The 24,977-nt window shown below is 41.7% G+C and overlaps 1 protein-coding gene across 1 annotated transcript; it reads left to right on the top strand.

The window, feature by feature from the left end:
* The first annotated feature begins 1,003 nt into the window (after positions 1-1,003).
* KAZALD1 (Kazal type serine peptidase inhibitor domain 1) lies at positions 1,004-10,582 on the top strand. The gene is made up of 4 exons (XM_044450248.1): positions 1,004-1,523; positions 3,879-4,039; positions 8,778-8,925; positions 10,426-10,582. Exons 1-4 carry the CDS (start codon positions 1,028-1,030, stop codon positions 10,518-10,520), a joined length of 900 nt encoding a protein of 299 aa, XP_044306183.1. The 5' UTR covers positions 1,004-1,027; the 3' UTR covers positions 10,521-10,582.
* Positions 10,583-24,977: the final 14,395 nt, after the last annotated feature.

Genomic DNA, 24,977 nt, shown 5'->3' with positions numbered 1-24,977 from the left:
TTGAGGGCCTGTCAGAAAGATCCACAGGACTGGCAGGCAGAGGACAGCAGGGTCTTTTCTTTGGTGGCCCCATCATTATGGAGATGCATTGGATGCTTTAAAGACTTCTTCACAGATGTTCTATCGGTGTAACTGAAGAATAGCCAGTGCTTTTAACTGGTTGTTTTAACCTTGATATCTTACATGCAGGCTTTTCATTGATTTGTTTAATGTTTATTCTTGTTGTGATTTTTATTACAATTTTATTGTAATTTTTTTATGAGTTTTTTAAAATATAAAATGTCTTGGCTATCTAATTCTAAAAGGTGGCACATCAATATTTAACATACACACACAAAATAAATGCATCACTGAATCTGGGAAACAGATTTCGAGAAGACAACAAATGTTTCTTTTCTCAAACGATGAAGACAATCTGTGATCTGACTCCTATGGTAGCTCTAATATATACAATAGAACTTACTGGGCCCCATCACATTTTAGGGTAGGGTGAATTGGGGTGAGTAGGTACAATTGAGGAAAGGAAACCGGTGTGTCAAGAATTCTATTTGGTTTGGTTTAATTATGGCAAAAGGCAGGGGACTACTTGTGTGTCCAAAGCAATGTACTGCAGAGTTAAGTCTGAGTAACGTAATGTTCCAAAAAACTAGTTTTGTGGGAAGAATGAGCCTTCCTGTTATGTGCATTGCATACATCTTGGCTAAAACGCAACTACTTAAGCTCATGCATAAATAATCTACCAAGCTCAGTAGCATTTAGAATTGCTAGTCTTTCATCTTGGTTCAAAAAGAAGTCACCATTTTGGAACTGACCATGGAAAACAAGGAGATTTTGCTCCATCTGAGAGGTGAATTTAATGGTTGGGCCAGAATACATCAACCTCATCAGTGTCCCATTTCTCTTTTTTGCAGCCGCTGATGGCATTGTAGAGAAGCTTGTTGTGGATGCTGTTGAGGATTCCAGGGTCCAAGGAATGACAATGACTAGAAAGAGTGCATGGATGCCACATTCCAGTGAACACCCAAGAATGTCTCGGCCAGCTAACCTAGCCCCACTCCAGGTCATCTTCATTTTGTTGTTTTTGTGCTGGGATGTACTTAGTCGGGCTCTGCCCATTGCCCCAGATTATTTTCAGCGTGGCTGGCAAAGGCTTCTGGAGGAAGGGGAGAGCTGTGTGGAATGTAGATTGGAAGACTGTCCCATCCCACGTGGCTGCCTTGCTGGAGTGGTGCTGGATGCCTGTGATTGCTGTTGGGAGTGCGCCAATCTAGAGGGACAGATCTGTGACTTGGACAATACCAACCACTTCTATGGCAAATGTGGAGATCACTTGGAGTGCCGCCTTGATTCTGGGGATCTACGGCATGGAGAGGTGCCTGAACCCCAGTGCGCTTGCCTATCCAACCAGGCACTCTGTGGCTCTGATTCCAAGACCTATGCACAAATCTGTAAATTCCAAGAAGTGCGTAACTCCAAGCCAGAGATTAATCTCACTGTGGCCCACGAAGGACCCTGTGAATCAGGTAAGAGCCACCACAAGCTCTCTCAGTATTTCTATAATAAACCACAATAACTGGGTTTTTGAAAATAAAATAGGAAGCCACAATTTCCCCATTCTTCCATTCCAAGAACAAGGTACATCTGGTGAAGTTAAGAGGCCGACAGCTGGTCAAATGAGAAGTTGCTCATCAGAAGCTACCTATTTTTTGCCCATTTAGCCCAGTGCCATTGTCCTTAGGGTCTTAGACAGAGCCTTTCCCATGATCTTCTCTGTGATCCTTTTAACTGTACACACCAAGGAATGCACTTGGGACTTTTTGCATGCAAAGCATGTGCACTGTCACTGATACATGGCTCACCCTAGCTGTGATGCGCATGCATCAGCACACAGAAAAGACATTTCGTTCTGTTCTATGTTATCCTGTGAGGACCAAGTTCACAGGGGTTTTCTCAGAGGGTTTCATCCTTGGTTAAGGTTTTGTTGTTGTCTGCAATGGGCATATCCGGGTGATCCAATCTTCAGTGCATAGGGTGAACCCATACAAGAAATAGCTGAGATTTTGCAAGGACAACTTCCCAAAAGTTATTCTTTGGGTAAAACTGAGATTTCAAATCTGCAAAAGCAGATTCAACAACTAACAGTTTGGTCTAGTAAAGCACTTTGTGACACGGTATCCTACATTTCCTGACCTTATTTGCCGGCTGCAGCAGTTGCTAATGATATGGAGTGGGGCAAAGAAGGTGGAGATATTGTGATGACAGCACTACAGGTTGTGGTAACCTTGGGGAGGGTGGAGGAGAACTAGACATGGAACTGCTGTTTACAGTGATGTCTATTTTGGCCTTGAAAATAAAGGAGCGTGGAGAGGGAGCAGTGGTGGCTCCAGGTTCTTGAAAGCTATGGCCAAGAGGCCCTCAATGGCCTCTTTCTTGCTGTGAGTCTCTCTTCTCACCAGTATCATTGCCAAGTGCTAGTCCTCCTCATGTTTTCTCATGGCTGTTACTGCTTGCTTGCAAGGCAGAAGTCCAGTGAGCTACACTTGACACCTGCCCTGCGGTGTGTATCTTGAAACAGATGAATAAAATTTGATGTTCTAATGGGTTGAGAGGAAGCTATTAAAAGAAATCATGGCCATTTGGGATAAAGCACTAGAGGTGGCCAAGACTGTGGCACTGGGAATGGTAAATTAATCGCTAATGTATGGCCTCACAACACTGCAATAACTGGAAAACTGTAGTGAAAGACGAGAAGCTGCGTCCTACTAGGTTACAGACTGTGTTCACAATCCTGAGTTCAAGGACTGAGTATGTGTAGAAGGTAGGCTGTCATTGGACCATGGGTTGTTGCTGAAACATGTCTGAACCCACAGTTCATAACCCAACAACAAACCATGGGTTCTCTTCATTGTCTGTGGTTAACAAGTCATGGGTTGTTTGTGCAGCTAGGTTCAGGCAACATGAACATGATCACCCATGTTTCAGCAACCCGAAGCACAAGGGAAACCCATCTCAACCCATAGTCAACCACTGAGTGTGGGATACAGTGTTGTCCTAACCCAGTCAGTTTGTCCATTTAGGTAAGTATTTTCTGCTCTGTCTGGCAGCAGCTCTCTAAGATCTCAAATATAAGGCTGTCTCACCACCTGCTACTCGGTCATCAAAAGGCAAAGTAAAACTGAAGACAGCAGGGATTAAATCTGGTAACTTCTGTATGCAAAGCATGTACTCTAACACTGAATGACAGTCCTTCCCCAGACATCAAACCTAAAAATAGGAGAAAAATGAAGGAACTGCGAAGCTTAAAATCAAAGCAAAGGCTCTGACAAAGCAGACTGATTAGCAGTTGCCATAAGGTTGTCATGTTTCCCCAGCAACAGGATGCAGAAGCAGCATCCCTAGGAAGCACTTCATTTAAATGGCTGTGACAAAGCACCGGACCATCGTTTAGGGGCCAAGGGCCCTGGTTCACAGATGTGCCATGATGCAAACATGTTATTTACTAATAGCTGCTGGTGGGCATGACAAAGGAGGACTATTTTGCCCAATCATAAAAATTCTGGATTCTTTGGAAGGAAATAAAAGCCCAGTACAATGTGCTGAAGTATTGATGATGATGATGATGATGATGATGATGATGATGATGATGATGTCAAAACCTAAAATTGATAGGGGCTCTACAAAATTTTAAAAGAACAAAAGCCCTGCCCTCAGGCTTCCAAACTAAAGGAAAACAACATTACCCCATAGGATAAAAGCATGTTGTAGGGGATGCTTGGAATAAGATCTTAGCTAGACCAAGTTGGGTGAACTCATGAATCTAGCATGAAGAAGTGTTTTCATAAGCAGATTCTTCTCAAATCTGTCTTGGTTCTTCCCAGAGCCCCACATCATATCTCCTCCATATGACATTTGGAACGTCACTGGGCAAGATGTGATCTTTGGCTGTGAGGTCTTTGCATACCCCATGGCATCTATTGAATGGAGAAAGGAGGGACTGGACATGCTGCTTCCTGGAGATGACCCCCACATTTCAGTTCAGGTGAGCTGGATGACCTAGCAAGTATTCAGGAGGGTGGGAATGGTTTGGATATATGGACAGTGTATGAAGTTGTATTTTAATCATCCCTGATTACTCAGGTTTTTTGTGGACTTGCTACACCTCCTTTTAGCAGCTGCCTCCCATTATTAAGATCTTCTATCCCATGTGGTTAACTTTAGGTCTTCTGCTGTCCTGCTTGCTGTTGTGTTGCTGTGCCTCCAACCTGAGAGCCTGCTTTAGACATGGGAAAATCAGTCTGTTTTTCCAGATGAGCTTCTCTTTTCCCTGGATCACCTCTTAGGGTTGCTGAAAGTACAACTGCATCCCTAGGATCTATCCTGTTCCCTATCCCATCTTCTTTCTTGCTGTGAGGTTTCATTGTCTTCTCTTTTTTTAAGGTCCCTTCTTCCTCAGAAGGGTTAACGGGCTTGGAGATTTAGCCCAAAATAGACCTTGAGAGACTCTAGGGCAGCCACTGTTATACCCATCCATTTAGAGGGTGTGTAAGGAAGTCCTGAGAAACTTTTATAGAAACTACAATTCTGCGCTATTATATGGAGTGTTTGGGTGAGGCAAAAATATGTGTCACTGCCAAATTAAGAGGCTGGAGTGGCTCTGTGTTATGGGTGGGGAGTGGAGGGAAAGTAGCATAATGCTTGTGATAGTATTTCAAATTTAGACTGAATGCCACTTCACCTGACTGTGCTTGGTGGCTATACATCAATTGTCCCTTTGATACCAGATGCCTCAAGCACACTGACACTGGTCCAAGGAAGCAGATGAAGGGATAAAACTGAACCAATTAAAACTGGCACCAGGAATTGTTTTCCTGCAGGGAAATGTTAAATCAATGGTGTGATATGCAGAAGGAAACAGCATAGCCAGGAGTTAATTAAAAACAGTTGCGCAAAACACTAGAGAATATATTGCATAGAAAAATGTTCACTGGGAGGGTATTGGCCTTAAGCCAGATGAGGCTATCAAGGTTACTGCTAAATCACTACTGAATGTTGGGATTCTACCTGGATTATAAGGATGCAATGCTATTTATATTTACCTGGGTATAAACCCCACTGAACACAGTAGGATGCACTTCTTGTAGGCATTAATAGAATTGCACAATAAATTGGTTTCACTGGGGCAATTGCTTTGTTAGGTTAGGTTACTTTACCAATTCTGAAAAGCTGCCTGACTGTGTCTATGCATTCTATAATCTATTGGATGAATATAAAAACATTTGAAATCCATGCTGGATCAGACTAAAGCTCCTTCTAGTCCAGCACTCTGTACACATGGTGGCAAGCCAGCTGGGATCCCTCAAGCAGGATGGGTGCAAGACCTCCTCCTGCCCAAGCACCTCAGCAACTGGTATATGCAGGCAGGCCAGCCCCGCTGAAGGAGGTCGCACATGACCAGCAAGGCTAGTAGCTACTGATGTCCTCCTCCCTCATGAATCTGTTCAATCCCCTTTTAAAGCCACCCAGATTGGTGGCCATCACCACTTCCCATGACAGTACTCTATGTGAAGAAGCACTTCCTTTTACCTGTCCTAAGCTTCCCACCAATCAGCTTCATGGGATGACCCTGGCTTTGAGTGTTATGGGGAAGGGAGAAAAATGTCTCCTTCTCTACTTTCTCTACCCCATGCATTATTTTGAACACCTCTATCATGTCTCCCCTTACTCACTTTTTTCCTAAGCTAAACAATCCACTTGTTGTAGCTGCTTCCCACAGGGGAGCTGCTTCAGTCCCCTGGGCATTTTGTTGTCCTTCTCTGTACTTTTTCCTACACAATAATGTCCTTTTTCAGGTAAGGTGACCGGAACTGAACACAATATTCTAAGTGTGGTCATGCCAAGATTTGTATAAAGGAAATGAGATTTTGGGATTTCTTTTTTCTGTTCTGTTCCTAATGTCTAGCATGCCTTCTTTGCAGCAGCTGTGCACAAGACCGGCATTTTCATTGAGTTGCCCGCTACTACCCCGAGATACCTTACTTGCTCAGTCTGTGCTAGTTCAGATCCCATCCTCGTATGCTTGAAATTCATTTTTTTTTTGTTCCAACATGCATTACTCTACAGCTGCTTACACTAACCGCATTTGCCATTTTGATGCTCATTATCCCAGCTTGCAGAAATCCCTTTGGAACGCCTCAAAATTCCGTTTTGTTTTAACCACCTTAAAATGTTTAATGTCATCACAACTCACTCCTAATTCCAGATCACTTGTGAATAGGTTGGAAAGCATTGGTCCTCATAAAGAATGTACTACACCATAATGGAAAGTGCCGTTTTTCTAACCCGAACCCTAAACTGGGGAAGAGCGCTACTACTAATAAGGGGCTGAAATATATCTGGTGGCATGGTCTGGGATGTGGGCAGCTGGCTATCAGATCAGGGCACCAGGTACCAGACAACAGGTACACTATGAGGGCCTATTCCAAATCGCAGTCAAGCAGTCCAGAGGTCAAGGCCAGTAACAGAAGTACAAGGTAAGTCAGTCCGAAAAGAAAAGAGTAGTCAAAGCTGGTCAGGAGTCGAAAGCCAGAGAGACAAACCAAGGAGAAGCAGGTGCCTGGGAGGGGAGCAGAAGGTGGAGCAGGTGAAGATTGGGAAGGTGGGCAAGGTCCAGAAGTGGAGGCAGGAACAGGGGGATGGGCAAAGTTTCCAGAAACAGGTTCCAGAAGGCACAGGGAGCTAAAACAATGTCAAAAACTTTCATTGCTGAGGCAGCACCTGGAAGGAAGGGTCGGTTCTTATATAGCTCTTCCCTCAGGGCTCCCAGGTGGTGCTCGGAAAAGCCCTGGTGCTGCAGTTGACTGTACGCCCAGTCCTGCAACCACCAGGGCTGCTATTCTGGTCTCTGGCCAGAAGAGAGAGACCTGACGTTGCCTCAGAACCTCACACCTGGCGCAGTAGGAATTTCCAAAATGTTCAGTGCCAAGGAGATTTTTCAACACAAGTCAATTGTTCTGCCCTTTCCAAAAACTCTACAAGTGTTTACACCATACAGGGAAGCACCGTTTTTCGAATCCCAAGCATAAGCTGGGCATGGTCCCTAACCCTAAAACTGGGATAAAATATACCTGCACCGATATGGATTTTGAAAATGTCCACATCTTAGAGATGTTTCTGCACAGCTTGTTAGTTCGACTGTTCGTGAACACCACCCAAGTCTTTTGATGGTCCAGGAAAGCATCGTTTTTCTAATCGTAACCCTGAGCTGGGCATGGCCCCAATCCTAAAAAGGGACTTAAATATACCTGATCTAAAAGGGATTGTCAAATTGCCCACTTCCTGGAGATTTTTCTGCACAGCTCAATCTCTCTGCCCTTCCTGACCACCCTCCTGGCCTTTGCACCATTGTGGAAAGCATTGTTTTTCTAACCCTAGCTCTAAGCTGGGCAAGAAACCTAGCCCCCAAAATAGGATGAATTACCTGGGGCAATTAGAATTTCCACAATGTTAACTTACTGGAGATTTTTCAGTACAGCACAACATTTCTGCCTCCCAAAACATGCTCTAGGCATTAGCACGATCCTAGGAATTGAAGTTTTAATAATGCTGACCCTCAACTGGGCATGAGCGCAAACACTAAAAATGGGCTAAAATATACCTGTTTGTTAGACATTTCAATAATGTCCACTTCCTGGAGAAGCACAGCTCAGTCTTTATAGCCTTCCAGAACATCTTGCAGACCCTTGCACTATCATGTAAAGCATAATTTGATAATCCTGAACCCTAAAAATAGGATACAATATACCTGTCTCAATAGGAATTTCCAAAACATCCACTTCAATTTTTCTGCATGATGCTTCCCAGGATGGTGAAAGGGCTGTAGGGTGGTCAGGATGGGCAGAAAGATTGAGCTGGGGAGAAAAACCTATAGGAAGTGGACATTTTGGAAATGCGTATTCTGGCAGGTATATTTTAGACTTTTTTTTAGGGTTCTGGCTCATGGCAAGCTTACAGTTAGAATAACCAAAAAAAAAAAAAAAAATGCCACAGGGAAAGAGGGGAGTTATGTCAGCCATGGGAGGACAAATGTCAAGAAATAATTTCTTTCTCTGTCTCTGAGACTGACAATGAAACAGAGCAACTGGGAAGACTGGAGATTTTTTCAGATAAACCATTCAGCTTAATTCACCCTCCTTAAGAGTGGGAAATAACAGAACCTTTGAAATTCCAATGTGCCTTTTTCTAAATATACAACAAAAGCAAATACATTAACTAATATACTATAGAGCAGTCTTCCCTAACTTGATATCCTGCATACAACAAAACCAGCTGGCTGGAGATGATAGGAGGATGTCCTGTAATTCAAGACTTCTGGAAGATAACAGGTTTGAAAAATCTGCTTTAGAAATAGACTGTGCAGTTAATATTATGTATATTATTATTATAATATAATACTCTCCTGAATAAAATGGCAGAGAGAACAATGTACCCAGTAAGATGTAGTTCTGGATTAACAGTAGTTTAGATTTCTCTGCAGCAACTAATTTATACTATAGAAACACTATCTCAATAGTTCTTCAGAAATATTTAAGCTATCATCCTATAACAATGTACCTGGGAATAAATGCTATTGAACTCAGTGGGATTGATTTCTAAGTAAACATATATAGGATGGCACTCTTAAACAGCTTCCAAGGAGCAGTCAGCCAACTAGAAAGATTTTTTAAAGCACACGCTTGTATCTTCCAGCTGCTATCTTATTGATGTTTAATTCACTTCAGTTTAGGGGAGGCCCTCAGAAATATGAGGTGACTAGCTGGCTCCAGATCCAAGGAGTGAGGATAACAGACGAAGGAACGTATTGCTGCTTTGCAAGGAACAACGTTGGGCAAGTGGCAGCCCCTGCCAACCTTATGGTTCTTACTGCTGGTAAGTGGTAATTTTTTTTTCAGGCTAATTCCGACAGTTTAGGGTTAGCATGCTAGACACTCTTCTCCATGTTCACAATCCCCAGCAGATTCTCCTTGGTTTGCTAGGTCTTTTATCTTTCCCTTTTCTGAGTTATCTGATATTCAGATTGTTGCAGCTATTAGTACTACTCCACTACTCAATGTTTCATATGTTTTGTGTAAAGAACTGCATTTTGACTGAATTAAAATACTATCTAATGTTTTCACTTCTACTGATTATACCAACTAGACATGTTACTTTTGGGTCCAGAAAAATATTGTTTATTTGAAATTGCAAATCATAATTCTAAATGTATGGAATACTTTTTTTAACTTTGCACACTCAGGGCAGAACTGTACATTGCAAAAACATAAAGCTTTTACTGTGTTTCCAGTTCCCTGAGCTGAACGAGTATCATGTCCTGGTATCATTACATTCAGTTTTATCTTGCCTGTGTCCCTGGCAACCAACCCTATGAAGAAAAGATAAAAAAAGTACTCAAAATAGTGATGTTAAAAAATTCCATAAAGTGGCTAGAGAAATGGGACTTCATATAGATTTAAATATGTTTTTAAGTTATCATAAATGGAAAAAAATGTGGGGGCTGACCCAGCAGGCCCGATGTTTTTGATGATTGATATTATTTTTAGTTTTTCTTTGTTTTTAGGATTATAATTTTGAATAAAACTTATAAAAAAATCCATAAAGTGAACTTTGCATTGGAGGGGGAACTGGGAATCCAGTGAGGGGCGGGCGCTGTCAATTTCATTTGCTATTATGTGTTTTCTGTATTGATGAATTCCTTTTTAAGGCCATAAACACAGGCCTGAGCATTCCTGTGGTTGAAGCCATTCAGAATTTCTAGATCAAAATTCTACTTTCTCTCTAATATACTAAGATCTCCCTTCTGTATTTAATAAAAAGTAGGAATATAATTAACAATTTTCAGCCTATATCAGGTTAAGTGCGCTATTATCTCTAGCATTAGTGATTACTCGATTTATAGCTTCAGTTGAAAGCAATGCAAACTATACATGCTAATTGTTGACAAACTGTTTATTTTTTATATTATAAAAAATAATTTAAAATAAAAATTTTTATTATAATGGTTATTTGTAAAAAGCTGGTAGTATGAGAGACCTGGAAAGCATCCAAAAAGGACTGGAAAAGAGAAAGAACCACCTGTCTGATTTGTAAACAGACTCCTAAAATGACTGGATTTAAACACTTTCTGAATCAAAAAGTTACTTTTTGAGGAAACTTGCCTCATGCAGCACCAGAAATCTGTGCATTCCAGTGTCCTTCTAAAAATTAGCTGGGGCAAGACATCTCAAGCTGTTAAGAAGAGAAGTGGGCCACACTTTTGTAATATTGGGAAGAAATTAATGAATGAATCCAAATGTCCCCCATAATGAAGGACAAGTATTAAAGGACATAAACTTTTTACAAGGGCTTATCACTTGTGCCTTGTACTTGCAGATCAGCTGAACATGACCAAAATGGACCTTCCCAAGTTGCCCAAACTTGAACCAGATGATTACATGGAGAGTGATGAGTCATATGACTATTATTGATGGCATCCATGGGGAACAAGAGCTGTCAGAGTGCAGTGATATTTGCATCTTTTCTTGCTTGAGTATTTGTCTCCATCTCAGTTGTATCCCCAGACTTCCAGGATAACCAATACTGCGCCTATGTGCTATGGACAGTTTTGGTCTCAATTCATTTTGGGCTGGGGAAAATAAAGGTACTTTTTCATTTGACCCATCCCTTTTGCTGGATGGTGGTGACAGCAAGCATGTGGGAGGGAAGGAACGATTGCATATAGCCATAGAGTGAATGGACATTAAAAGGTACTTTGATCACCCTCTAGAGAAGAGTACTTTCTTTAACCTGATGCACCACTCTCACTTAAGGCTCCACCTTCCTAGTTCACCTGCTCAGATTATATGGTTTCATCTCAGTAATTTGATGGATACAGCACAGACTCTGGAAAAGAGATGAAGCCATGAGCCCCTTTCAGGGCCGGCCCTTTCAGGAGGTGGCAGTGAAGGCCTGCCTCAGGTACCAATGCAGCAGAAGTACTGAGCTGCTGTCATCTGTGCCTTCATCTGTGCCCACCAGGAGGGTCCACTGCCCCCAGAGAGTGACCAGCAGGGCTTTCTCGGAAAGCTTCCTTCCAGACAGCTGCATCAGCCAAGGAAGGGGCTGCTATGGCTCTTCAGAAAGAGGAGTCCCTCCTCAGAACTAGTGGGACAGGTGTCCCATCTCCTGAGACATGCTCTCATGTTTGGTTCTGAAGGACTCCCCCAGAGCCAACTATCTTGGCTTGGCCAGCTCTCTGAAGAGCAAAGCTTGTTTCTTCCTCCAACTGCACAGCTTGAAGAGGTAAGGATAAAGGGGAAGGGGGCAATGCAGTGAAGGGAAGGGAAAGAGTGTGGTGTAATAAAGGAAAGGGTGAGAGTATGAAATGGTAAAGGGAATGGGGCACGACATGGAAAAGGGATGAGCTTGTGTGTTGTGGTCAGGGGAAGTAGGTAGATGCGACATAGTGACATAGGGTATGGTATGGTATGACAAAGGAGAAAAAAAGTGGGATGGGACATAGTGAGGAAGGGGGTGGTGCGATTGGGTGGAGGGGGCAAGATACAGCAGCATGTGTACTCTCCTTCCTCAGCAACGGGAGGGCTTCAGAAAGGGGCCGGTCTCAGTTTATGAAAGGAATTCAGTCTGTCTTAAACTCACTGGAAACTCTAGCAGAACATAGGCCTACTTGGCCAGCTGGTATGAAACAACAGGGGCAAAGAGAGTAAATTACATTACTCAAAGTAGGAAACACCTGAAAGAGTTTGGGAATGGGGTTTATTGTTGGGGCAGGAGAGGGAGAAAATCAGCTGGGTCACATTTAATGCAAACTTATCTAATTTTGCACTTCCAAACCATTATGTGAACCAAATCTCAGGTATCCTTTGAAAGGTGTACCTCAGTGTATTTTGCAATAGAGTTCTCTGATCAAAAATGTGTACAAATATATCTAATAGCAGACATAATGTTAACATGCATTATATTAGGAACACTGCTTGCAAAAATGTGCATTTCAGGCAAAATTGTGTGCAAAATCTGTATATTAGGGGATGTGCAAACAAAGATATATACAAATGTTCATTCAAACTCTAAAACACAAACTTAAAGTACAGGCTGAAACAAACATACATTTGATAAAATAAGAACACTGAGAGAAAACAAAGTTGGCAGGTTCATTCATCCCTAGGTTTTAGATGATACCTATCATCCAAGTTCTGGCAAAACACAAATGTGAATAGGATGAGGAGGGCAGGATATTATATTTAGAGATGCAACTCTGTAAGAACACAGGGTTTTCTCCTTGGGGAAAGATGTCACACTAGTAAATGGCATCACACACTATTAAACAGACTGCAGGTGAATCCCCTCAAGCACAGTAACATCTGCCAGTGCCTCCACAGGCCAAACCTGGAACTGTGGATGTAACTGGATTGCATCCTGACTGGATAACAGGCAGTTCAGGCTTTGAACTCTGAGTTAGATTCACCCTGTGTAAAAACTCTGCAGTCTGAAGGCAACTGTTCTCAAAGCTGAAGTCCAGAAGGATATCCTGGCAGGAAAATGTAACCTTGCTTGGTGAGCCACACAAGTCCAGGAAAGGAGAGTCAATGTGGTATAGTAGTGTGAATGCTAGACTATGGCCTATGACGCCAGCATTCAGATCCCTGTTCAGTCATTAGATTTGCTTGTGTCTTTGGGATAGTTACTTTCTCTCAGCTTAACCCACCACACCATACTGTTGTGCAGCTAAAAAATGAGAAACCAGGTGAACTATTTGGAAGAGGGTGTGATAAAAATGTACTAAATAAATGGAGCACTGGAGTTCTTTCCAAGCCTAGTAGAAACCTAGCACCTCTGATATTGGTAACATGGTTAAATTGCCATGCAATTTCTTCCCAAATAGCTTAGGTTTTAGCAGGCTGAGCTGAAGGAGATGAGAGGGAGAACAGGGCTGTTCCACCAACCTTGCTGAAAGGCATCCCTCACAAAAGCACATCCTTCCTCGGCTGTCACTACCAGCAGTCATTCCAAAAGCCTGATGATGAGATGGAGAACTATCAGCCCTTCCTTCTTCCTTCATCTTCTCTCTCTCTCTCCCTCTCCCTCTCCCTCTCCCTCTCCCTCTTTCTTTCTTTCTTTCTTTCTTTCTTTCTTTCTTTCTTTCTTTCTTTGTCATAACTCTTTTTAGATTGTAAATCTAAAAAACAGGGTCAAACTTGTTTAATTGATTATATGCAAGCCATATAATCAAATAATATAAAAGGCATACTTTTATGCCTTTTTTGGCATGAAAGTATTTCAAACAAATAAATAAGATACAGAGCAGGACTTCCTACCTGCTTCTCTATAGGCTCCCAGTTTGAGTTCAGCTGCTCCAACTTTTATACCATCTGTTCCAGATGCTGCCTTTATTCCAGTTCTCTCTAGTTCACCTGCTTTCTTTCTATTCCATTTTTCTTAAAAACTTCAAGTAAGCCTGTAATACATACTTATCAGAAGATTGCTAAGTAGGGTCCCATGGCAAGAGGTTGCAATCTGAAAAGAAGTCCAGGATGCATGGGAATTTTTTTTTAAAAAGACTCTTCTAAAGGTGCAATTACAAACAACTCCAATATGAGGGGAAAAGGGTAGAAGACAACAAAGAAGCCAATGTGGCTTCATAAAGTGCAGAGATGACCTGAAAACAGGAAGAACACACACAGGGAATGGAAGGAAGGTCACTCTACCAAGTAAGAGTACAGGCAGCTAGCACAGAATTGCAGGGATGGCATCAGAAGGTTGAAACTGATTATACACTGAAGTTAGCAAGGTTCAGATTAGGTTGGGATGAACCTTTTTGGGATCTGTCCCTCTAGACAAAATAAGCCGAGCCAAGGGGAAGTCTGTGAATGTTCATGGACCCTTGTTGCACAACAGAAAACCTTCCCTGTCAGTGCAGTCCCTCAAAGAGAGGCTGCAGTAAGCATGCCAAGTGCCATTCCCAGGGACAGTCTTCCCTGTCCACTGCTGCCAGTGCCGAACATGGAAGAGGGGTGTTGCTTGCACAGCATGTGGGGTTTGAGTCTTGGTGAGTACCCCACAAATGCTAGACTGCCCAATCTGGATTGCTGCAACATAAACCAGAGTCTAAAAAGCTGAGTCCATGGAATCTGATAGATTCCAATCCAAATAGATTCTTTCCATATTCCTAGTTCAGATGCATGCATAGAAAAATACAGAGGACAGAATCAGTGGTTCAACTACTCAGTCAGAATGTCAAAATACTGACAGATGACAGAGAAAAGGCAGAAGTGCTAAATTTCTACTTTGGCTCAGTTTTTTCCCAAAAGAAAGACTTATGGCCTCCCTGGCAAAGGAGAATTATATATTGAAGAGGCAGCTTGTGACTGATGGGCAAATAGTCAAAAAGGCCCATCTAATTACTTCAAATGAGTTCAAATCTCCAGGGCCCAATGAACTGTATCCTAGAGTAATAAATGAACTGGAAGAAGAACTTGCAAAACCATGGGCTTTGAGAAATCATGGAAAACAGATGAAGTACCCTATGACTGGAGGAGGGCTAATGTTGTCCCTGTCTTCAAGAAGGGGGAAAAAGAGGAATCTGGGAACTACAGATCAGTGAAATCTGAACTACAGATCAGTCCCTGGGAAAATTCTGGAAGTGATTATAAAGCAGTCAGTCTGTGAACATCTTGAAGACAATGCAGTGATTATTAGAAGCCAACATGAATTTGTCAAGAACAAATCCTGCCAGACTAATCTGAACTCATTTTTTTTGATCAAGTAACCACCTGGTGGACTGTGGGAATTCTATAGCCATAATATAGCTTGACTTCACTGAAGCTTTGACAAACTGCCCCATTATATCCTGATTAGCAAACCAATGCAAAGTGGGCTAGGTGGAGCAACTGTCAGGTAGATCCACAGTTGGCTACAGAATTGGGCTCAAAGAGTGCTAATCAATGACACCTTCTCAAACTGGGAAGCAGTAATGACTGGATTAGCATAGCATTCAGTCCTGGGCCTAGTGCTGTTCAACATTTCATCAATGTTTGGATGATGAGTTTCAGGGAATGCTTATCTTATTTGCAAATGATACAAAACTGGCTGGCATAGCTAATGCCCTGGAAGACAGAAAAACATGCAAAGTTAACTTGATAGGTTGGAGCACTGGGCTGAAGACAACAGAATGAAATTTAATAGAGACAAATGCCAAGTTCTGCACCTAGCAAAAAGAAATCTAACGCATCATTACAAGATGGACAATACTACTATAGTACAAGTAAAAAGCATCTTGGAATTGTAGATTAGAAGCTGAATATGAGGCAGTGATATGATGTGGCTTCACCAAAAAAAAAAAAGGAAAGGAAAGGAAAAAAGAAAGAAAGAAAGAAAAAAGCCCTCAAACAAAGCAACAACAACAAAGAATGTTATTTTGGGCTGCATTAATAGATGTATCAGTTCCAAAGTACCAGTACATGAAGTACTAGCACCTCTCTCTACTTAGCACTGCTTAGCCTTATTTACTGTGTCCAGTTCTAGCCATGACGGTTTAAGAAAGATGAAGAAACTGGAAGGTTCAGAGAAAGGCAACAAAGATGGTCAGGGGACTGGAAACCATCCAAGTCCTATGAAGAGATACTGAAAGACTTGGATAGGTTTAGCTTTGAGAAGAGAACGATGAGGGAAGATATAATAGTACTATTTAAGTACTTGAAAGTTTCTCACAGAGAAGGAGGCCAGGATCTTGTCTTGATCATCCCAGAGTACCTGACTCAGTATAACGGGTTCAAGTTACAGGAAGGCAGAATCCAGATGAACATCAGTTCAAATATCCTGACAGAATAGTATGGCATTGGAACCAATTACCTAGGGAGGTGATGGGTTCTCCCAAATTGGAGGCGTTCCAAGAGGCTGTTGGACAGCCAGCTGTCAGGGATACTTTAACCTGGAGCCCTGCATTGAGAAGCAGGTAAGACCCAATGGCCTTATTGGACCTTTCCAACTCTATTCTTCTATGATTCTATACTCCTTGGGCTGTCTCTCAGTATGGCTAGGCTCTCAACTTCCAGATCAGCTGCAGTGGTCTTGCCTCATAGATTGTTTTCCATATGACAGAGCTGGGGAAACATTGGCTTTTGTGACTTCCTGAATCAGGACACAGCCTCTCTGCTCTGCCTCATGCACAACAATTATGTTTTTACAGACCTTTATTGCTGCCAGTGGTGGGTTTTTATGTTATTTATGTCAAGGAACTCAAGGTGGCTTATATAATTTTCCTCCTCCTCTCAATCTTATCCTCACAACAACAGCCCTGTGAGACAAGTTGGGCTGAGAGCCTGTGACTGATCCAAAGTCACCCAGGGAGCTCATTCATTCATTCATTCATTCATTCATTCATTCATTCATTCCCCCATTTCCATAGGCTCTGGGCAGTTTGCAAGAGATTAAAACCAGAAGGCCTGTCAGAAGAGAGACATCTTTAACACTGCCTTCAAGGTAGTGATTTGGGATGCCTGACACATGTCTTCTGGCAGGTCATTCCGTAGTTTAGGAGCAAGCACTGAGAAAGCACTCTGGGAAGCTGACATTGATCTTGCAGAAACAAACTTCAGAAGATTATCTCCAGAGGCTGAATATATGGGCAAATGTGCTCCTGAATGTATTCTGGATCTGAGGAATGAGGGGCTTTAAAAGTAATTACTATAACTTTGTACTGCATCTAGAAACATACTGGCAGCCAGGGCAGAGACTGTGATATCAGTGACATCTCCATGATGTCCCAGAGACCAATCTGGCAACCGTATTTTGTACTAGTTGAAGTTTCTGGAGTAGACACAAGCATAGCCCTACATAGGCAGCATTGCAAAAATAGAGCCTAGAAGTTAAGAACTCCATGGGTGAGTGGGGAATAGAATTCAGATCTCCTGAGGCCCAGCCCTGCACTCTTAACCCTTATACCACACTAGCACCCAAACAATTGCTCAAGAGGAGTATCAGCTATCCTCCCAGCACAGTGCACCCCTCCTCATAAAATCACTTCTCCATTAAAAATTAGGACTTTTAGACACCTAACCACTTTTTGAGAATTCTCTCCATGCACTGCAAAACTCTCATCTACAAGAATATTACCTTGACTGCGGTAAGAGTTGGAAAATGCCTTCCGTTAATGCTAATTGAAAGCTTTTTCCAAGCTAGCATGGGACAGGAAAACTCTTGGAAAACTTTTCCCTGAGTGTCTGTGTTAGTATGAATGAATATGTGTTTGTTATGTGTCCGTGTGAATGTATATGAATACGTATGTGCATTTATAAAGATCCATTTGTTATTTCATTGTTAACTTTTAGTTCACAGAGCCTCACCACACCTCTCAGTTTTGAACAGCATGATATTTGTTTCTGTCCTTCTTCACATCCTTTGTAGTCTAGACAAATTGAAAGATCTAATACTGGTAGCAGGTGGAAAGCACAGGCAGTGTTTTCTAAGGCACTAGTGGACAAACCTACTTAATCGAAAAGTAGGGTTTTAACAATTTTCCCATGTCCCCACAACTTTTCATTGTTCTCAAAGGTCTTTTCAGGTCTCATTAAAAATCATGAAGGAATTCCAAAGGATGTGTATGCTTCTACTTTGACCTTCACAGTGTAAATCTTTAGACAAAACTATAGTTTCTGGGTGCCTCCTTTCCCAGAAATAAAATGATATGCTCATTTAGAAGAACTAGTTGTAATCTGTTGCCAAACCAGGATTTGCAACAAAAAGAAGAACACAAATATTTCTTGATAGGATCCATATGGGCTCTTTGATTCTTGGAATTGAATCGTCTTCAAGTCTGGGAGCAATTAATCAATGAATAAATGGGTCTCAGGTCATCTGAAATATAAACCATACTCACTTCATTAACAATCATGAGACTGGGATAATTTGAATGCAATCCTACATTCACTTACTGAGAATAAAAATATTCTTGAGTACACTTTTTTGGCAGAACGTGGCTATAAAGTTCAATTGAATTAAATGGCGTTTACTTCTGAGGCGTAAACTACTTCCAAACTATTGGATTACACTGTATAACTCATATCTGAGTGACATGGTTGGCATGTGCTAAATGGAAAACACAGACATCATGCTTGCATGGTGTAAGGTATACATGGAATGCACAGGGGGTGGGATATCATTTGCTGCTGTCATTCTACTCACCCTATCCACTTTCAGTAGATCTTGTGAACAGATTCCGGGTACATTCAGACTATATGTATATAGAGTTAGTGTGGATGAATTAGAACAGTGGTGGTGAACCTATGGCACAAGTGCCACAGTGGGCACACAGAGCCCTCTCTGTTGGCGCGCGAGCCAAGTCGCCCCAGCATCACCCCAGCAGCCGAGCATCGGATAACAGTGCACATAGGCGCCATGAGCAAGCTCGGAAAGGAGTAGCGGCGCCAGGCAATGATCAGGCAATGATGTCACGAGCCATGACTCATTAGCCATGACTTGTTCGAGCTTTCACATGGCCGGTCAGTGCACAGACAAGAATATATATTTATATATTTCCTTGGACTTGCTATGAGTTGTTTTTTTCTAAACTATACCTCAGTTTTCAGGTTTTATTGTAATGTTGGCACTTTGCGATAAATAAGTGGGGTTTGGGTTGTAGTTTGGGCACTCGGTCTCTAAAAGGTTAGCTATCACTGAACTAAAACTTTTTAAAAAGTAGCGTTCCTATTTGGACTTATAAATTGTCAAAAATTTACATGCATGTAAGCCTGCATAGAGGCTTTCTAAAAACCTAAATGCCATGATTTTTGGTGGGAGTCACAGGGTTGGGGAAGCAAGTGTTCACACTTCCCTTTCAGTAACAAACCCTCCAAATGCCTCACACACTGCAATAATAGTTAATGTTTCCGTTCTCATCAACTAGTTACCAATTGTGTGTATCTCTCTCTCTCTCTCTCTCTCTCTCTCTCTCTCTCTCTCTCTCTCTCTCTGTGTGTGTGTGTGTGTGTGTGTGTGTGTGTGTGTGAAGTTGCCAGGGAGGTGAGACGCTCTCACCACCCCTCAAAAACACCCATCTCCTGCACTGCAAATAGGTTTTCTACAAGTTGTGTTACAGCAGGGAGTGATGATGTGTGAGTATGAGTGAGTGAGTGGGGTGGCTCTACTTGTTTAGGGGTAAAGCCCCCAAAGTGCTTGCCCAGAACATTTGGGCCCTCAGGCTGAAAAACATCACCCACTCTTTCTCTCCAGGATTACCAATCTGACCAGTGGCTGAAGAATGGAGAGCTGATTTCAGTTCTCTCCCAGAAGTGCCTTCCTTCCCTGACTGCCACTGTCAACTTCTGTCAACTGGGGAGTTAATACAGGATGCTGAACCACTGCTCTGCTGGCTCTTTTCCTGCTGAGAGTGTCTCATGGGTGACAACTCTTCCTTGTTTCAACACCACTTAAAAATTAAAAGAAAAAAATTCTCCTCCTCTGCACCAGACCTAAGGTTAATTGTTTAGAATCTGTCAATGCCACAGAAGTTAATTAAAGTTATTTGTTGTTACTTTAAAATATGCTGGTTCGGCGCTCCTGCTGGGACACTGCTGGCTTCCATGAGGTGGCTTAGAATCTTCCATTAACCCTGCTGTGCCTGGTTTTCCTTGCCCCTACCAGGCTACTTCCATTTGCCAACTTTTTCAACTAGGTGCCCATTTATACCTCACCAAAGATGAAGAAAGGCATGCCCTCCAAAAGGGAGATAAGATGATTCTGTTGTCAAATAATATGCATGTACTCATTTATATTGAGAGATGCAAGTTTACAAATGATCCCTGCACTATAAATAGAAATATATCTTACCATGGATTGTGACCAGCTGGCCAGCAACACTCATGGTTTCCCAACTTAGTTTCTTTATCTTGAAAGTAGGCATGGACTGGACATATGTAGGATTGCCTTCTGTAAAATAACACATGGCCACCTTTATGGCTACTAGGCATTATTCTTTTTTTCTTTCTGGTAAGACTCATATGTGACAGGGAGAAATGGGACAGGAATACCATTTCTCATCATTTTACCACTGTGCTGGAAAATAGTTTCATTTGTTGAATTTATTTTTGTCATAGAGATCTTAAAGAGCACATAAGTGTTGCAAGAAAAAAAGTTGGCAACCTGTATGCCATCTCTTCACCTTGCTTTCTCCTTATTAATGCATCATATCAGCCATATGCTGCTTTTGTGCTGGTAGTCAGCACTGGGTACCATGAGGGAAACAATCTACTGCTTGCATGTATTCTACTTTGCTACCATCCTTCCACAAGACACCCTAAAGTCCACTTTGAACTAGGGAAGGTTTTACTTTGTCTCCTTCACTTGAATTCGTTTTCCTCTGGGCAGTCGACCAAAGCAAGCATTGCCATAATAACTGTCTGTTTTATCTTAGTTACACTTGGAGAAGCTTGCAAAGTTTTAATCATGCCCTAGGGAAGCAAGCTATGGTAATAATGTTTAAGAGGATTGTTGTTCAAACTAAACAGAGACTTTAATGTATTTTCCTCATTTCTAGCATTTAACTCCAGAACTCCAACAGGAAAGAGAGAGGGAGAGTCAAAAATGAGCATCCAGAGACTCTGAACCCATGATGCTGTGCAGGCTTTGGGCAAGCCACTTTAAAAAGGGAGCATTTAGTAAGTGTACAGTATAGAACCTTCCAGGATTGTTGTTTAACCCTTGCATCCTCTGCAAATGGGGTGCATCTATCATAGTTCTCTGGTCTGGGTTTCATCACTTACCCCACCACGCAGCACTTTGCCAAAAAAGAAATATAGGTCAGGGAGTCGGGAATCTCTACCTCATAGCAAGAAACATAGATTTATGACTCTATACATATGGATCAGTCTTGGGGGAATGGCAACCATTTTATCCTATAACAGATCCCGGTTTCTCTGTCAAGTCGGAGGATGGAGAAGCAAGCCAGGAGTGAGTGCATCGCTCCATTAACGGAAGCCACAGAAAAGCTCCTGGTTTCCTTCAGGTCACAGGGGTCTTTTTGGAGTGAGCCAGCACAGCAAAATAGTCAATTAATCCAGTTTAGATGCATTCACTAATAAACATTTATCACATTTCTTCCCTGCCTTATAACTAGAAAGAATACTACTAGCCTGGAGGATCAAGATGTGGATCTGCTGTTGGGTCCAAGAGATGAACTGAGATCAAGTGCTGCTATGGGGTTTTCCTAATTCCCATTTTTATTCTCTCATGGGACTCATGGCAGAAAGGGGTCTTGAAGAGGACACGCATGGACAGGAATTCTCATTGACATGTCTTTAATTAACTGGATCAAAACATAGGTCATGCATGCTTGGCAGGAAAAGAGAAATGAGAAGATTGGAGACCCTAGAACCAAGATGTTGTACAGATATTGGACATGACACCTTTTTAAAAAATCATTTAACATGTGACTTCTGGGTCAAATGTGCTGTCTAACCCTTGCATCCCTACACAAACACACAAGAGAGTTCAGTCACATAGGCATGCCCCTATCTTTTCAAAAATGAAAATGAAACAAAACTCATGACAGGAATAGAAATGTATGAAAAGAAGCAATACTTGTATTTGATTAACAAAGTACATAGGCCTTTGCATGTGTCCTGCTGTATTCTATTTTTAATAGTACAGTGGCCATATTGTCAATATTTATTTATTTAAAATGGATAGACCATGCCTATAGCCAATTTAGGACTCTCTGGGTGGTGTGCTTTTCCAATATAACAAATAATACTATATTTCACCTATCCAAATTATATTGCTCAGGAGCAATGCTTGGTTTTATTGCCTCTTTTGCATATGCTATAACAAAAGGAGAGGACTGCTGATGGAGAAAGAGGCAATGCTGTCTCAAATAGAGCTTCTCAGGAGATGTCTACAACAGCCTTTCAGATGTGCTAGTCCATAATTCCCAGCATAGCCAGGTGAGGGAAGACTAGTCTACAGGGCAAACTAGTTTACCTAGTAATGATCTTTTAAAATTACAATTCCATGAAGTAATAATTTTTCAGGAACTAGACATTTCTATTTATGATTTCCTTTCTAACTGAACAAATGAAAAAACATGCAAATTCTATTATACTTTCAGTATAGGTTTGATATGCAAAAATCAGTAAATAAGGCCTTTCATGGCCTGGAACATTATTACCTTCTTCTATTCACTGTAGACCAAGCAGCAGTTCAAGAGGCAGCTGCTGGAAATGGATCAATTGTTCACAACGCTATCTTGAACAGAAAGAAGACCTGTCAAATAAAAGTACCCCAAATTCCTCTGAAAATCCGTATTGGTTTCTATTGGTTATATTCTAGGATATACTGCATAGGACTGAACATGGCCCTGATGTTTCTGATTTGCTTGATTCCTACTCGGGAATGAGAGTGAATGCTACCAGCCAAATGAACAAATTAGATGTATCCAAATTTCCTTTAGTAGTTTTTTCCCCCTGACAAGGAGGCTTGTTAAGACAAATTGAGAAGGTTCTTGCAACACACCAGGAAATTCTATTGTTTATTGAGGTTGCAAACTTTAGAAATTTTATTGGCAAAGAGGTCATGTGGTAAAGAAGTATTGATGTACATGGGAATATATGCCTATGAAATGGGCATACTATGGAAGATTATTTGACAATATAGGAGGCTGCCTTTAAAAAGTCAGTCATTTTGTCCATTTAGCTTAGTATAGTTTACACAGATTGGCAGTGGCTCTCCAAGATTTCAGACAGGAATTTGATTTCCCAGCCAGGCTTATAGATGCTGGGAATTGAAACTGGGACCTTCTGCATGCAAAGCATATGCTGTAGTTCAGCCTACTTTAAGGAACAGAGGAAATGAAGTGCCTTATATTGGATAAAATTATTTCTCTACCTAGGCATGTACTGCCTCTTTGCCAGGTAGCAGCTGTCTAGGGACACAGGCAGAGGACCCTGCTCATCACCTGCTACCTAATCTTTAATGAGTAATGCCAAGGCTTGAACCTGCGGTTTCCCACCTGCAAAGCATGTGCTCTGCTGCTTCATCCTTGGAACATGCTTTTGATCTTCCCGGTTGCAGCTTTCCAGGACCTTTTGTAGTTCTGCCCTATGGACTGAAATCTTTTCAAATGGAGTTTCTGGGGACTGAACCTGGAACCTCCTGCATGCAGTACCTGACCTCTCTGATGGAGCTCTCTCTGTGTGTGTCTTTGGGGACTATGGGTATGATGAGGAAGGCAAAAGAGGCAAGAGGGGGAACGAGGAAGAAACTGCTTTCCAGCCTGCTAAATTGAAGCTAACCTTATGCTATCTAACATACATCTGATTCTGAGATCTGGAGAAGGAAAAAACAATGCTTTAAAGTGGAAGAAGAAGCACTGAAAACATTCTTTAAAAAGAAAATAAGAAAGGTCTGTGGTGATTTTTCGAAAGTGCATGGAAATTACTATACACATATTTGTGGCCCTGAAGCTTTCTTGGCCCCCTACCAGTTGTTCAAGGATTGGCCACTAAATAGTGCCATCTACTGGCAATTTCAAAGCAAGTTCATGTTGCTTGAAGCATCTGAAACTCTTTCCAAGCCCATGAATAAAAGATTTCATGCTCCTAGACACAGGATTGTGTTATGCGAACACTAGATTGTACTCTGTGCCTCCTTTGGAATGCCTGTGGCTTATACAATCTTTGATGTAGCCAACTTAACAGAAACAAAGATGTTGTCTGCCTTTGACCCCATCCCACCCTGCTCTGTCATCCTGGCTTCTGAAATAAATAACATGAAAATTATCTGACTTGGAAGTAGTGCATACATGCTATTGCCTGCAGCATCACGTAGATCTGTATATCTCATTTAAATGACTCCCTTCCATAAATTTGACGACCTCTTTCTCCAAGGATTGGAGTAATATGATTCTTGGGGATAATCTTCCTGTCTCTGTCCACTTGAAGATTACTCTGTGCAGGATAAATTCATATACTTTAACTGGAGCTTATTCCCATTTCAGCCCTAGAAATATATTTTTGAGCTAGCAAGTTCCTTTCTAACAGGAATGGGGAATGTGTGGCCTTGAAGATGTTGTTGGACCACGCCACCCATCATCATCCCTCACCACTGAATATGCTGGTTAGGGTTGATGGGATTTGCCGTTCAACATCTGAAGGGCCACATGTTCCCCACTGCTTTATAGGAAAAAGTCTCTGTCACAGTCACTTACTTCTTCCTATAGCTATTTCCACTCTTGTTGGCTGTCCTATATGTATGTTTTCCAGTCCCTAGGGGCTTGTTAAAAATATCTTTCATGAGAATTACATAGCAGGTCTGCAGACACTCACCTTCCAGGTTATCTTGGAATTTATGAGATTCCATGGCCAGGGTGGTGGGGGCAATGATATTTCACTGAATATATGAGGGTACTATAGGTCAGGAGAGCTAAAGCCAAATGAAAGCAGGTGAGGGACAGTAGTATAGGATTTTTCCAGCTTTGCAGCTCCAGCCAGGTAACAGCTAAACATATTTATATTTATTTATCAAACCTAGGAGATGAACCATTGTTTATTTCTTCATCCCAAGAGCCCTAGGGACAGTCCCAGTTACAACCCAAAACAGCCATACTACATACTAGAACTTTATTTGAATGTCTGCTATCTTCCTTCCAGAATCAATCTTAAGACTGCAAGCAGTAGTACTGCTAGGCAATTTTAGATTCTGAACTTAAATGGTCTTATGGGGGGCCTCCTTTGACAGGGCACGTGTATTATTCACTTGTGAAACACACAGCTAACAATTACATTCTCCCCATCTATCATCATTCTATTTACAGACTTTTCTACTTTCCTGATATATTAAGGCAAACAAGCAAGCAACTAACCAACCAAAACTGCTTTTCAACCCTGATTTAAAAAGAAAAAGAAAGAGACCCTTTGAGCATGTGCAGTTTTTAATTT

The sequence above is a fragment of the Varanus komodoensis genome, unplaced genomic scaffold (assembly GCF_004798865.1).
Source record: "Varanus komodoensis strain SLA01 unplaced genomic scaffold, ASM479886v1 scaffold1, whole genome shotgun sequence".
Taxonomy (NCBI): Eukaryota; Metazoa; Chordata; class Lepidosauria; order Squamata; family Varanidae; genus Varanus; species Varanus komodoensis.
This window is presented reverse-complemented; position numbering and strand designations above follow the sequence as displayed.